The 13,674-nt window shown below is 44.9% G+C and overlaps 1 protein-coding gene across 3 annotated transcripts; it reads right to left on the bottom strand.

Moving 5' to 3' along the window:
- Nucleotides 1-2,396: 2,396 nt before the first annotated feature.
- Nucleotides 2,397-11,569, bottom strand: LOC125741916 (protein FAM117A-like). Of its 3 annotated transcripts, none has more exons than XM_049013435.1 (9): nucleotides 11,449-11,569; nucleotides 10,956-11,106; nucleotides 9,228-9,373; nucleotides 8,004-8,099; nucleotides 7,399-7,500; nucleotides 5,245-5,373; nucleotides 4,946-5,108; nucleotides 4,676-4,844; nucleotides 2,397-4,486 (listed from the first exon to the last, which is right to left on the bottom strand). In XM_049013435.1, exons 2-9 carry the CDS (start codon nucleotides 11,077-11,079, stop codon nucleotides 4,219-4,221), a joined length of 1,197 nt encoding a protein of 398 aa, XP_048869392.1. In that variant the 5' UTR covers nucleotides 11,080-11,106; nucleotides 11,449-11,569; the 3' UTR covers nucleotides 2,397-4,218. The 3 variants fall into 3 exon arrangements, with proteins under 3 accessions (XP_048869392.1, XP_048869394.1, XP_048869393.1); XM_049013437.1 differs by having other exon boundaries at nucleotides 2,397-4,483; XM_049013436.1 differs by having other exon boundaries at nucleotides 10,956-11,485.
- Between the last annotated feature and the right edge of the window lie 2,105 nt (nucleotides 11,570-13,674).

Below are 13,674 nucleotides of genomic sequence, written 5' to 3'. Positions count from 1 at the left end.
GAGTAGCACGTCAAACCTGACAAAGAATCTTAAAGACCAACATCCCGGTTATTTTGAGAAATTTCGTGAGGACATTTTTCCAGGAATTTTACACAGAATTAGTGTATGATTTTTACCATCCATCCATCCGCCCGATTTCTATACCCGTCGTTACAGCTTGGCACCGAGAAAGGATGAAGGGATGATCCATGAAGCGGCCCTCAGGCTGCAGAGGTTTTATTATGTATGAACAGAACACAAAGGGAAGACTAGAAAACATAGGAACTACAAGGGATCAAACAGGTAAAAACAGAACAAGAACTACAACTACACTTTAAGTATCATGAAGGGAAACTAACCAGACACACTTAGGGAAACACGAGCACAAAGTCTTACAGGAACAAACACAGCAAACTGAAACTGACAATTATAGGAACATCCACAATAATTAGCAGATCAACAGAATGAGGAGAGTTACATAAATATACAGGTAATAAGGGCTACATGAGGGCCAGGTGCAGACCATAACAATTAGCCAGACACTAGGATTGGGAACGACACATAGGTGAGGGTTATGCTACACAGCAGCCAAGAGAATAGGCAGACTTAGATAATTTTCAGTCCTAGATGGCCGGAGCCCTGTGTAGCTCAATATTTTCCCTGTTCAGCCACAAATGATTCAACTCAAGAGATGTGTGTCAATCAGCACAAGGAGTTGAATCACGTGTGTTAAATGAGGGGGGAAACTCAAAAATGTGCAGGGCTCACGCCTTCCAGGACTGGAGTTTAGCGCTCCTGCACTAGGAACTAATAGCAACGGGATGGCCAGCGACATCTGCTGGTTAAACGGAGAACCGATATATCAAAGGGAACAGGACAGGGATTTATCTTGACACCCGCATGCCCCAACCAGGGTTGTGGGGACCTGCAGCTTGTCCCAGAAGATGCAGGCACAAAGCAGAAAGTAATGTTATTTTGTTTTATTGATTTTTGAGGTTTTCTGTTCTGATCCCCTCTGAACAGCGATCAGTAAAGTTAGGCATTTTGTATAAATGATGTATCAGTGATTAAACGACTGAATGAAAGATGGCTTTCTTTGTGCCTTTGGTGCCCCCAGGTGGTCAAAACTGTACCAGCATAAATGAGTTCCCTGCAAGAGTGTTGCTAGACAAACAGCTCCACTGGGGCATAGACGCCCCCGTTATGACTCGTATGATTTTAACATGAAATTTTACTGGAGCACAGCACATAAATACTGTCTAGTGACACCCATAGATTCCAAACTTTTGATGTTCGCGGGCCAATCAGTGTCATAACCCTGGGGGAGGGGGGTGGAATTGAATAGAACACGAGGAGACATGAAAAACAGAAAAATATTGTGACCTGGTGGAATATTGTGACCATGGAGCAGGGGCTTCGAAGCTCTATTCAAAGGGCCCAGGCATGTATTTCTGTGCTTATCACTGGGTGTTTCGCGTTTCTCTGATAAGTTTATCATATGGAATGGGATATTTCATGTAGACCTTATATTTATTTTGGCAAGCTTCCTAACGTAATCATAAAATACTAATATAAATAACACATGAATAAAATAAGACGCCTAACATTTCTGAGGTGTAGGCTGAAACCCCACCTCCTCCCTGAGTGCCAAAGCACGTTCTTCACGTGGTGTTTTCCTCTGGATTCTGCAGTTTCCTCCCACAGTCCAAACATGTGCAATTACGCTAATTTGTTTTTCTAAATTGCCCATCATCGGTGATTGTGTATGTGCCCCGCAAAGGACCAGCATTCCATTCAGGGTGTATCCCAGCCTCTGGGTAAAGCATGCTGAAGCCCTTACTCAGAGGGACATCACGACCTGTATGTGGCCAGCCAGGTTTTACTAGTTAGGTTATTTAGATGAATTACTACAGGTTTCAGATAAAGGTACAAAGAACTTGTCCATCCATCCATTTTCTGAAACAATTCAGGATCGCGGGGGGTCTGGAGCTTATCCCAGTGGCTACGGACAAGGCAGAAAACATAATATGTATTTCTTAAAATGAAGTACCCTTGATTATGTTAAAAACTACTTTATAGGTCATAATATGTTAAAACTGACCACGACTGCAGTTTCAAGTTCTTTTTATTAATGGTTTGTCTGTCCATCCATTTCTTGTAACCACTTGTCCTAATTATGGTTATGGGGGGTCCAGAGCGTATGGCCTTAAAAGGCAGGGAAGTACCCAGGATGAGGCACCAACCATCACAGGACACACACACGTACCATTCAATCACACATCCACACCTATGACCGATTTGGTGAGTCCAATTCACTGTCGCATGTTTTTGGATCGTGGAGGGAAACCGGATTACCCTGATGAAACTCCATCAAGACAAGAGGAGAACATGCCAACTCCACACACATGGAGCCATGGTACTGTAGATCATATGACTTTATTTTTGATTGCAAACTGGGTGGTACAGTGACTCAGTCAATGGCATTAGTTTATCCTAATCGTTATTGAAAGAACAAATGTTGATATGGAAAATGAAATATGTTTAATGTTGTAAACCAACTTTTGGAAGTGGCATAAAGAAAGATAAAAAAAAAAAAAACTAATATGTCATTTCTGTTTGGGGGGGGGGGGGGGTGAGAATGACACCATTAAAGGTCACCCTTCCTCTGCTGGTATAAATACACAAGGTATGCAAATATCATCAGAAAGGTTCAAAGACAAAATCATTTTCATAAATATCCTTAGGCAGGCTGTTTGAATTGCCTGCAGAAGTGAAAAACAAGCCTGAAGTTAGTAGTCGTGCATTCCTACGACGATCACCTTAAATCGGTACAGCCAAACAATACACCTCCTAAATACAAAAAAGCAAAGTTAACATTTTAGCTTATGCAGAAACAATTACAATACATTCTTCCGTGTTTTTACTGTTTCAGAAGTAAAATTTCACTCCAGCTTCTCAGTATACTTCATTATACACACATTGCATTCCATTTAGAAATCTTACGACTCGTATACCAAACTTGTAAATACACAGCTTAGCAAATTTGGTGGAAACTTTTCTTAAGCAAAAATTGCAATAAAGCAAAAACAAGCTCCAAGCAGAGCGGTTTCCATTACTGAAGCCTATATCTTGAAGCTCCGTGTATCACTACCCTTACAGAAGATCTGAAGTAGAATATATCTGACAGTCTCTCCTCATCACTTTCCACATAGAAAAACATCTGTATTTTCACTATGGCAACAAAAGATTAACTAGAAACACCCACCAATCCTGTCTAAACATGACTAACACAAATGAGGCTAAAATTTTCAGCAATTTCCACATCTGAAATACAAATTAGATTAGATACATGGAATGAAAAGCCTAAACAATTTCATTTTGCTCGCACACACAGAGAACACTCGGCTTGGAAAGTGAGGCCATAGATCTTTCCCTTCATGTAATTGAATGCTGTATGAGATATACTAATAGTTTAGAAGGAAAGCGCTAGCTCAGTTTCAGTTGAATATTCCAGTTAAATACAACTTGGAACAAAAACAATTTATGCACTGTGATTTAAGAAGTCAGCCATATTCCATTAGAGTGCCATTTAAATGTCATAAAAAAAATAAAAACAACTACAATGGTTCAACCTGCTCGACATTTCTTATAAAAATGACTTCATTCCATCAATATAAGCCCATAAAATTCAGATATTTATTATAAAAGTGCTTCACGAGGGCTGACAAACATAGCAATAAACCTGATAGTATATTTCGTAATTTGTCAATTTGCCTAAAAAGCTGGGACATCATGAACTGACCAAAATTCCCCAGGTCTCATCTGAAAATGACGTCTTATAGCAGCTCAGTCCCTCTCCTGTAATGCTGTCTGTCCCTTTAAGTGCTTCTCGAACTCCACCAAAAACCTCTTTAAATAACCGGCCACTTGGAAACGCCCCTTCTGTGTTCACAGTCACACTTACAGAGCGCATTCTGTAACATTTAGAAACACAAAAGGTTACAGTGGAATACTGTTCATAAATATTACAGAGTCACTTGACGGGGGTGGGGGGGAATCCTCAAATGCATTTTGGTGTGGCTCCACCAACCACGGACAACAGGATGAGTTTCTCCAGGTGCCCTTCAACTGGCAGACTTGTGTGTCCAAGTGCTGTACGAATGTAACAATCCCATTAAATTCCATTATGTCCCCCCCACACCTGTGCACATGACCCTGATATGGGGGCTCCACCTCTCTTCACATGGCCGTGGTGGCAGCAGTGTCAGCATGGAGGCCCAGGTACCCAACCACTCCTGAGCTGGTGACCTGATAGGGGGCGGCGCCCTGGCTAGAGCAGCCGGCGACAGGGGACACTGATAGGCTGCGGAACAGGAAGTCCACAGATGGGAGGAGGGGCTTTAACAGGCTGACAGGGCAGAAGGCAGAGCCGCCATGTGGAGTGAAGTTCACCTTGTTGGGGTCAGGGCAGGATAATGGGAAAGAGCGGTCAGCCAGACAGGTGCTGCTGGTGGGGGAAACACTGATTAAAGAAAACAAACTAGAAAAAAACAGACAAAAATCCACATGAGCAATTTAACCGGGAGGGCGAGGGCTTCAGGTAAATAATTAACCATATTGCGATACAAAATGAGCCTGGGTATACAGTTCAGGTACAACTTGCAAATGGAAGGGGGCGTGGGTGAAGTTAACTCACAGGCCATCCTCAGAGACGCGTACCCTCTCACAGCCTTCGGGGGGCTCCCTCTGGAAGGAGTAGCTTTTGTTGGGGCGGGGGGAGGAGGACAGCTGCAGGAAGGAGGAGTCAACGGCGCCACCAAGGGGGAACGGCGGTGAGCGGGACAGCGTACCGTAGCCCAGTGCATCTGTGAGCGACAGAGGGAGGGGGCCACGATCTATCACACTGACCATGCACATGGGGGGGTGGGGGGCAACAAAAAGCAGGTACAAAAAGGGGGGCACTGACCTACGTCAGAGTCAGAAGCCATATCGCCCAGGGGGAAGGGTGATAAGGAAGAGCAGGGTGACGGAGATGAGGGCAGGAGTGCAGGGGAGGGGTCACTCTGGGAGCTGCTGCTGCATCGCTGGGAAGGAACTGGAGCTCGGTGGCCATCGGGTACATCCAAAATCTAGCAGGAGAGCACACATATATAGCCAGAGGTCATAAGCAGGACGGAACAGCGCCACCATGAGGACAATGATGTCACGGACAGTTCACCATAAGGCGATTTAAGGCAGATTATGATGGATGAGCGTTAGACTCACTCTGTGCCGCTCCTCTGGCTGTTCCCGCACAAAGACGCCCTCCAGCTCCTGGTTGAGGCCCTCTATGCTGTGCCGTAAGCGGGGGGCCAGCCTGACCAGGGGCGCGAGCGGGATGGCGATGGGTGTCGTCTGGGGAGAGACCACGCAGAGGGACACAGCTCACATCACACCCAAACCTAAACAACTGTGTCCCGTTTCAGGTTCAAATTTAGCTAACTTACAGCACCATACTTCCCACATGACTGTTCCGACAGTGAAGTATGGAAAGACGGTGGACAAAAACCTCAATGCCACAAACAGCCCAGAAATGGCAGCAGGGAAAATGCTGGACTGTCCATCCAAAGCAAAATGACACACTGTGATGTCATGAGATGAGTCACGTACCACATGCAAGGGCTTGTGGTCTAACATGAGCACCCACCATTACCATAAACATCAGCAAGACTGCCACCCCTTGTGACTGCCGCACAGCGCCAATCTTACCAGGAATACAGACATTAAAAACAACTTTGCCTAAAAAGCATGGAGGTTGCTGTCAGCTCAAGTTTGCAAGAAATCCTACGGATTGTTTCACATTTTAAGCAATGCCTGTGACATCAAAGGAAATACAATCATCACAAGCTCTACCCTCAATCTCTTTCCTTTCATAATGGTGAAAGGTTTCAGACAGTTAAGGAGGCCTGTTGCAAAGCAGAAGAAATACCCTGAATGGGCTGCCAGTACATCATTGGACATGAAGCATAAAGCTCATGTGCATAAAGTCGTGGTATTCATTTTGTTATTTGATGAATAATGATTATACAACAACTCTTTGTTTAGCAACCAAGTTCCATTCCAACAAGTAGGTCGTTAAGTCGAAATGTTTGCCAAGTGGAAATCACGTGGTGTGACCGCGACTTTTATCCTTCAAGTGGACATTTTTAAACAATATTTGGTATATTCTACAAGCGTGTGTTTCTCTCTAGAGTATGAAATTTGATCACATGTGCACACATTGGTCAGAAAATGTTTATTGCGGTATTTACGAAGGTATGGGGTTTTGTTTTATACACTATATTGCCAAAAGTACTGGGACACCTGCTTTACACACACATGAACTTTAATGACATCTGTGCACTGGTGTGCAGGCATGTTAAAACAGGAAGGGGCCATCCCCAAACTGATCCCACAGACATCTGCAGACAGTTGACGACTCTGTACACTGTGTGCCTCAGCATGCGTTGTCCTCGCTCTGTGATTTTATGTGACCTACCACTTCATGGCTGAGTTGCTGTTGTTCCCAATTGCTTCCACTTTCTTATAATACCACTAACAGTTGATGGTAGAATATTTAATAGCAAGGAAATTTCACAAATGGACTTACTGCACAGGTGGCATCCTATCACGGTACCTGGCTTGAATTCACTGAGCTCCTGAGGGCGACCCATTCTTTCACAAATGTTTGTAGATGCTGTCTGCATGCCTAGGTGCTGGATTTTAAACACTTTTTAAATTGGAGCACCTGAATTAAATGATTTGGAGGGGTGTCCCAATACTTTTGGCAATATAGTGTAGTTCTCTGAAGGACTCCAGGATGCTATAGTCTCTTTCACAGAATACCTTCCTTCTCGTCCTAGTCACCCACCCACTGGCCTCCTAGCATCCGCAAGCCACATGTGCCAGGTCAAACGTCACTCCGTGGCCAACAGCTGTGGCACCAGCTGGATGAAACCAACCTCGGCACAAAAAGCAGAACTGCCTTTATAGCAATTTTCCTGTTGCTTCACACTGCAGCTTGATTCATTTCCTCTGACATTTATTCTGCTGTAATATTTCAACCATCCACGCCCGAGGTACACAGCCTTTAGCTCTCAACAGCCTGTGGCGAGCGGCTTCAGAAATGCTCGTTTGGGCAGAATTGTGTGCCAGCATCGTGCCTGCGACCTTTCTGCAGCTGCACGGCTCTGCGTCCCAGAAATGACAAACCACATACGCACCCCAGCCGCACACTTTCCAACCGAAGGATCGATACCCACTGAGCTCGACTCCCACACGTCAATTCACAAAGAAAAACAGAAGTTTGAGTCACACACCGAAAAGACAAACCGCCAAGCACTCCCCATCACAGCAAACCAGGATGCAGTGATGGCGGGACGGGGTGGGGGTCGCGGTTACCTGGGTGGTCCCTGCAGAGCTGCCCCCAAGCCAGGGCGCCTGGTCCCGTTCACGACCCCCACGTTTGGAGCGCTGCTGGAGGTGCTGTTTCAATTTGGCAAGCTGGGAGGGAACATGAAGGGCGTGGAGGGAGGGGGTAGAAGCAGGAACCAACAATAAGGCAGCTCTCATACTTGGATACCCCCAGACCTCCTGGAGCTTCTTAAAATAACGAAGAGGTCCATGTGACGTTCTGCGATGATCACCTCCAAGAAGGTTCTGGTAGCAAGTTTTTTGAGTATTAACAACTAACATAAGAATCATGCCCCACACACAGGATGGACTTCTGAAGACCAAATCTGCATTACATGGTAACACTGTATTATAGGGTTACACTGCTGTGTATCTACTTATTGGTTATAATTTATGGTCATAACTGTGAATAATGTGTGTTTACTGCTGGATGAAAAGGACATACAGTGTGAGACTTTCATTGTGTACTATGTGGAGTGCAGCTGGGTGCTTACTGCGCATATGACAAACTCTTGCATCTTATTCTACAGAGCAAATAAAATAAGGGGCTGCTATGCACGGTTGCAGGAGGTGGGATAGCAGCCAGTGCCAACCTCTCGCCGGTGCTCCGCGCTGCTCCATGATGCTGAGCGCTTGTGCCCGCTGCCCGCTCTCCGCACCTGGGCCTCCTCTGGCCACGAACTGGGCGTCTGCAGATGGGCAGTGGAGTGACACATATTAAAAGGTAAAGATCAGATTCTGATGGGGTTTATCAGTTTGTGGCCAAAACGAGCCGAAACCACGTCAGGCTGCTCAGAGCGGAATGTATAGGACCGGATGGCTGCTTAACCCTGCAAAAACTGTCTGCGCAGCCCGGCTCTTTGATGCCTTCACCGTGCCACCAGCCAGTCCATGGCATGAGAAAAAGCGCTCAGGTACCAGGTACAGCCTACTGGTTAAATCGGTCAATCGTCAGAAAATCCAGTAAAGAACAATAATGGGAGAGGAGCTGGTGAAGTCCCACAGGTCTGAGTGTTTGACGAGTCTTTGCAGGGAGGATGTGGGGCTGTAATGCTATTGTCGGCAGCAACTGGGTGCGATCCGGCCCCGAAACTATCAGCTGACTCCTTTTTTTCACACGCTTATGGTTTCACTTGCTCTGCTTCCCCCCCGCCTTTCATCGCAGCTCTGCCAGGCCACAAAACCACTCAACAGCCTCCACCCCTGTTGCAAGCATTATCTATTTTTTCCCCCAGTCAAATTGTTTTGAGATGCTCAGGAGATAACCAGGCCGCATTAACCGAGTGGGTGGAGAGGGCACACAAACACCGTCCACACAGCGCTCGTGCAGGTATCACTCCAACACGGCACTTCTAAGCCTGGTCTGTGAAAAGAAAAAATACTCTTGCATTCTTGGTCAAAGGATCAGTGAGTGGATAACCAATAAACATCATTTGGCGAGCCACACAGACAGATACACTGATGAGTAAAGGCCCAGGTTATTATCAATATGGTAGGGAGATTCTTAACCACAGTCACCTTCCTGTCTACAGCCTAAAAAAATAGCACAAGCTTAAACATAACTGAGGCTGAAGCGAAAAAGTCAGCGTGCAGTCTGGTTCACAGGTCAGGACCACAAAAAAAAAAAAAAAACATCTAACATAACAGAGAATGCGAGGAAAAAACACAGCAGAACAACCGGTCAGCCTGGAGGCCATATTCTTAACGTTTATGAATCAGTATGCAAATTACCCAAGGCGACCTGATATGCAAGCTGACAGCTCAAGCGAGACAGAGGGAGGGAGGGAGAGAGAGAGAGAGAGTGAGTGAGTGGGCACCTGTGTGGCCTTGTCACTCAGGCTGCAGATGCCCTCGGGGTCCAGCTCCTTGGGCCACTGGCTCTGCAGATAGGGCCCAACCACCGTGTCCAAGGACAGGGTGCGTCGGATGTTGGGCTTTGGGGCGCCTGGTTTGGTCCTCTCGGCTGTCCAATAAGGAGATCGCAGAAAGGTGGAGTTAGGAAAGTGTGGGCACCATGTGGCTTCAAGAGCAGCCTGCCGGAGGCCGTGTGTCTTAACACTGTATGCCAGGCCAGGAAGTGGTCCAGTCCCAGTTTGTGAAAGTGCACATTTCACTATGATGCTACTCTGGAGCTGTACTAGCCCGCAGTGTCCGGCGAGCAGGCCGAGGTCCTTGGAGAATGCTGAACCACATCCCCCACCTTGCAGAGCCCGGCACACAAGGATGTGGCATCACGAGGGCCACAAGCTGACAGAGCAGGAAGGGCACTGCGTTTATTAAATGTCGTGTGCTGCTTTTTTTGCACGGTTTAAGTCTGCGGGTTCAGCAGCATGAACTCATTTGCATTGTAACGGCCATAGCCAGTACCCACACTCCAAACCCTGCCCGTTAACATCAGTAACTGCCAGCCCCTCATGCCAGCCAGGAGGAGGTACCCCAAGAGCAGAACTGGACCAGCACAGTACACAGCGCTGGTGAGGTGTCTCTACTCTGTCAGCCCAATGTCCACATAAGGCCAATGCAAACTTTTTGTTAAAACATACCTTGTGCATCCAACCACATGCAGCTTATTGCCTGGAATCAAACCTTCATATTTTTTGCAAATTCCATGGCAAGAAGTTTAATCTTTTAACATAAAGCATTTGCTTCCATGAATATCTGATCCATACAAGTTAATGTGGTTTTTATAGTATTGACCAATTTTAAAAAATTAAATCCTAACAATGTATTCTGGCCCCAAAACCGTCTTAAAAATACATATCCAATATTCTGTTATGCTGAATGCTGTTCAGCAGCACAATCCCAAACTGAATAATTGGTAAATAAAATTGACTGAAAAGCTTTCCCAAGCCTGCAAGACTGGCACAATAATCTTCTTGTTACATGGCTGTTATTTAACAGTTTCATGAACAAAAGGGCTATGTAAAACTACTCTTTTAGGGGAGAAAAACCTATAAACAGCAGCCAAATAAGGTGCTGCTGCCTTGCGTCTATGTCCGGTCAGCAAACGCCTTTTCACCATTATGCTGACTCAGCCATCTGCGAAACAACACCGGTATCACTACTTTCGGGTAAGATTAAGAAAGTCATATTAGATCACGTCACAAGTCATATTTATTAAAGGAAGCAGGGTGAAATAAAGCATTTAACCACAACTATCGCATTTAAGGAACAATCAGCCCAAGTAATTCGTTACTCTTTAGTCAAAGCGAGTGCACTGAGCTAAAAAAAAAACTCATTAATAGAGGGATCAGGAGCAGGTCGATGTCCTGCAGCCAAGTTATCCGAAACGCCAGATCCACTGACTTCTCGACTTCAGAAATGGTTTATTCATTAAAATGACCTGGTATCAACACGACCCGAACAATTTGCTAATGCTACAGATAACCTGCATTCGTTTCAGGACTTTTAGAGCGACAAAAATAAGATTATGGATTGCTTTTTCTTTAGTTTTTTTAACTTACTGCAAAACAGAGCTGCAACCACAAGATCAACGGTCTACTGCATTTTACAACCTTGTACAAGGGGACACCGTCAACACTCACCTGTCCTGGCATCCCTGGGCCCGGGCTGCGCTTTGTTGTTCAGCTGAAAGGGGACCGTGGCTCTCATGGGCTGGAGACCCGAGGTGCAGCCGCGCACAGCCCCCACTCCGCTTCGGCACGACATCCTCAAGGGCTGCGACCTACCACCAAGCTGATCAACAGCAAGTCGCAAAGTTACTGCACGATCGCTCAATCTCCAGCGAAGGAATTAAAGCCTCACAAGCTTGGGCTATGGACCAGAATTCAGTTTTTTTCCCCAGTGATTTACACTGGCTGGCACGCAGATGAGACTCGATCCTCCGTCTTCTTTGCACTAAAGTATTCTTTTGTCAAGATAATGATCTTTTTCGAGTAGTTTTCCGAAATAGGAAGTACGATTCATCTCCCCAGGCGCGCAGCCACTTTATATTACACAATGTATGGAGAGTATGGGAACAAATTTCGTGAGACAAACGTGCACTGAACTGTACTTCGCTGCAATCTTACAACTTACAACTTTTCTGTAGTCGTTCTTCCTCGAAGTGCCACCTCTTTTTCGACTGACAACAGGAGCACGCTAGCGGCCCGTTTAATTGCGGGGGTGAGACTGCAGGTCACACTCTTTGCTTGATTGGCTGTTACATTGCAATGCATTAATTTTATTGGTTTAGCCGACATCAATCGGACAGGGCACAAACATTTTTAATAGATTTCCCCGCCCACACTCTGTATATTAATACAAAACATCGTTCTTCGCATTGATGTATATCGCTGTGGTTTGAAATAAAACCAGGCATTAATGTTGGTGTACCATGCGTTTTTCCAAATTGATTGCTCCGAATAGAAAAAGGGTTGTCTATTCGAAAGTGCTGCGTTTAGCATTTTAGGCAACTTTCTCAGTGTTTATTTTCGGTATATACTGAAGTTAAAGAAAGAAACTAACTGTAGTTTAGGTATCTTGCAATTAACTTAATTTTTCACAGTCAAAGCATATACCTAAGATTATAGTGAAGCTTGCGAATTTTCTAAATAAAACTTTGATATGAGACATCGCAGCCAAGTCCATAGATTCTGATATATGACAATGAATAGTTTGGTTTCCTTGTTACTGTAATTGTCACATTATATGTTCACAATTATGTGGCCTGATAGGGTATTTTCCTCCCATCAGTGAAGAGACCCATAGCTTTTGGTTATTTGATGTTTAATTGGTTTTCTATCATGATGAACTCAATCCATGACATTAGTCCTACACTCTAAGACAAAGGGTAACAATTTGTACCTTTGCTTGTCTCTGGGGCAGTATCCTCAAGGGTCTGCCAGTTGTACCCCTAGCTGTAGGTAATTGTACCTTTTAAGGTACAGAAATGGACTCTGAGGAACAATTCTATGCCATTGTTGGTACATTAATGCTGTTTATACCTCTGGGATGTTCCTCAGAGTCAATTTCTGTACCTTAAAATGGTACAATCACAAGAGTACAGCCCCAGTCATGAGCAAAGGTACACATTTTCCCTCTTTTTTCTGAGCATCCACATTCGCCCTACATTTCCTATCTCACAAGATCAGAAGGACGCGATAAACCTTATTCAACTGCTAAAACAGGCACATTAATTTTATTTGTAGACACATTTTATTTTTATGTACCAAATTTATTGTACTGATTATCTTGATTTTCCTGGATTTTTACATTTTTTTGCACAACACCCCAAAGTAAATTCGTAGTGATGAATAAATAATTGTGATTCTTTTTAATACATATTTATGAAACGAGATGGGAAAATGATCTCTCAACAGTGGCATATCATTACTGTAAGGCTGAGTGTGGGTGGGTGGGTGTTAGCTGCTGAAAGGGGTGATTGTGGGGACAGGAGGCAAGTCTGTGCAGGGAGGGACGCCAGTAGATAACCAGGAGGTAGTGCCTTCAGCAGGGAGTGTCAGGGATGGTATGGGAGAAGCCCTCAGATAAAAGGGGGAGGCAGTGAGTGAGCATTATCATCGGGGGGGGGGGGGGGGGGGACAGACTTATACATAATGTCACGCATTATCACAGGAGTCAGGATGACAAGACCATGAGGATAAAAGCAAATGTTTGAGGAGATCTGATCCTCACACTATTTATAAGCAGGGTTCCAGGTTTGCTTTGGTATGGGTATATAGGACGTTCACAGTATACAATTTTATGTCCTTATGGTGGTGCATTCAAATGTTAAAACATGTATAATAATTAGAATTATTTTGCTTCTTGGATTATAATTACAGCACACTGACCTCCCCGTATCTGCTTTCCATACAACCACACAATTACAGAGGCATTATCTGATGTGTTTTTATATAGCGATGGGCTGGCCCCCCATCCTGGGTTGTTCCCTGCCTCGTTCCCATTACTTCCGGGATGGACTCCAGACCCCCCGCGACCCAATAGGATAAGCAGTTTGGGTGGATGGAAATTTTATATATATCTCACAGGTGACTGAAATCCTGTACGTGTCTGATTTTCTATATCTTATGAAGTTTTATTTTGTAAGATAACACGGGCAGTGTATGATGACTGTCATTCAGTTACCTAAGATTAATTACACTATATTGTCAAAAGTATTGGGACACCTGCCTTTACACAGACATGAACTGTAATGACATCCCATTCTTAAGACATAGGCTTTAATATGAAGTTGACTCACCCTTTGCAGCTATAACAACTTCATCTCTTCTGGGAAGACTGTCCACAAGGTTTATGGGA

This window comes from Brienomyrus brachyistius, chromosome 5, assembly GCF_023856365.1.
Source record: "Brienomyrus brachyistius isolate T26 chromosome 5, BBRACH_0.4, whole genome shotgun sequence".
In the NCBI taxonomy this organism is placed as follows: domain Eukaryota; kingdom Metazoa; phylum Chordata; class Actinopteri; order Osteoglossiformes; family Mormyridae; genus Brienomyrus; species Brienomyrus brachyistius.
Note: the sequence above shows the minus strand (reverse complement) of the source record. Positions and strands in the feature narration are given on the sequence as shown.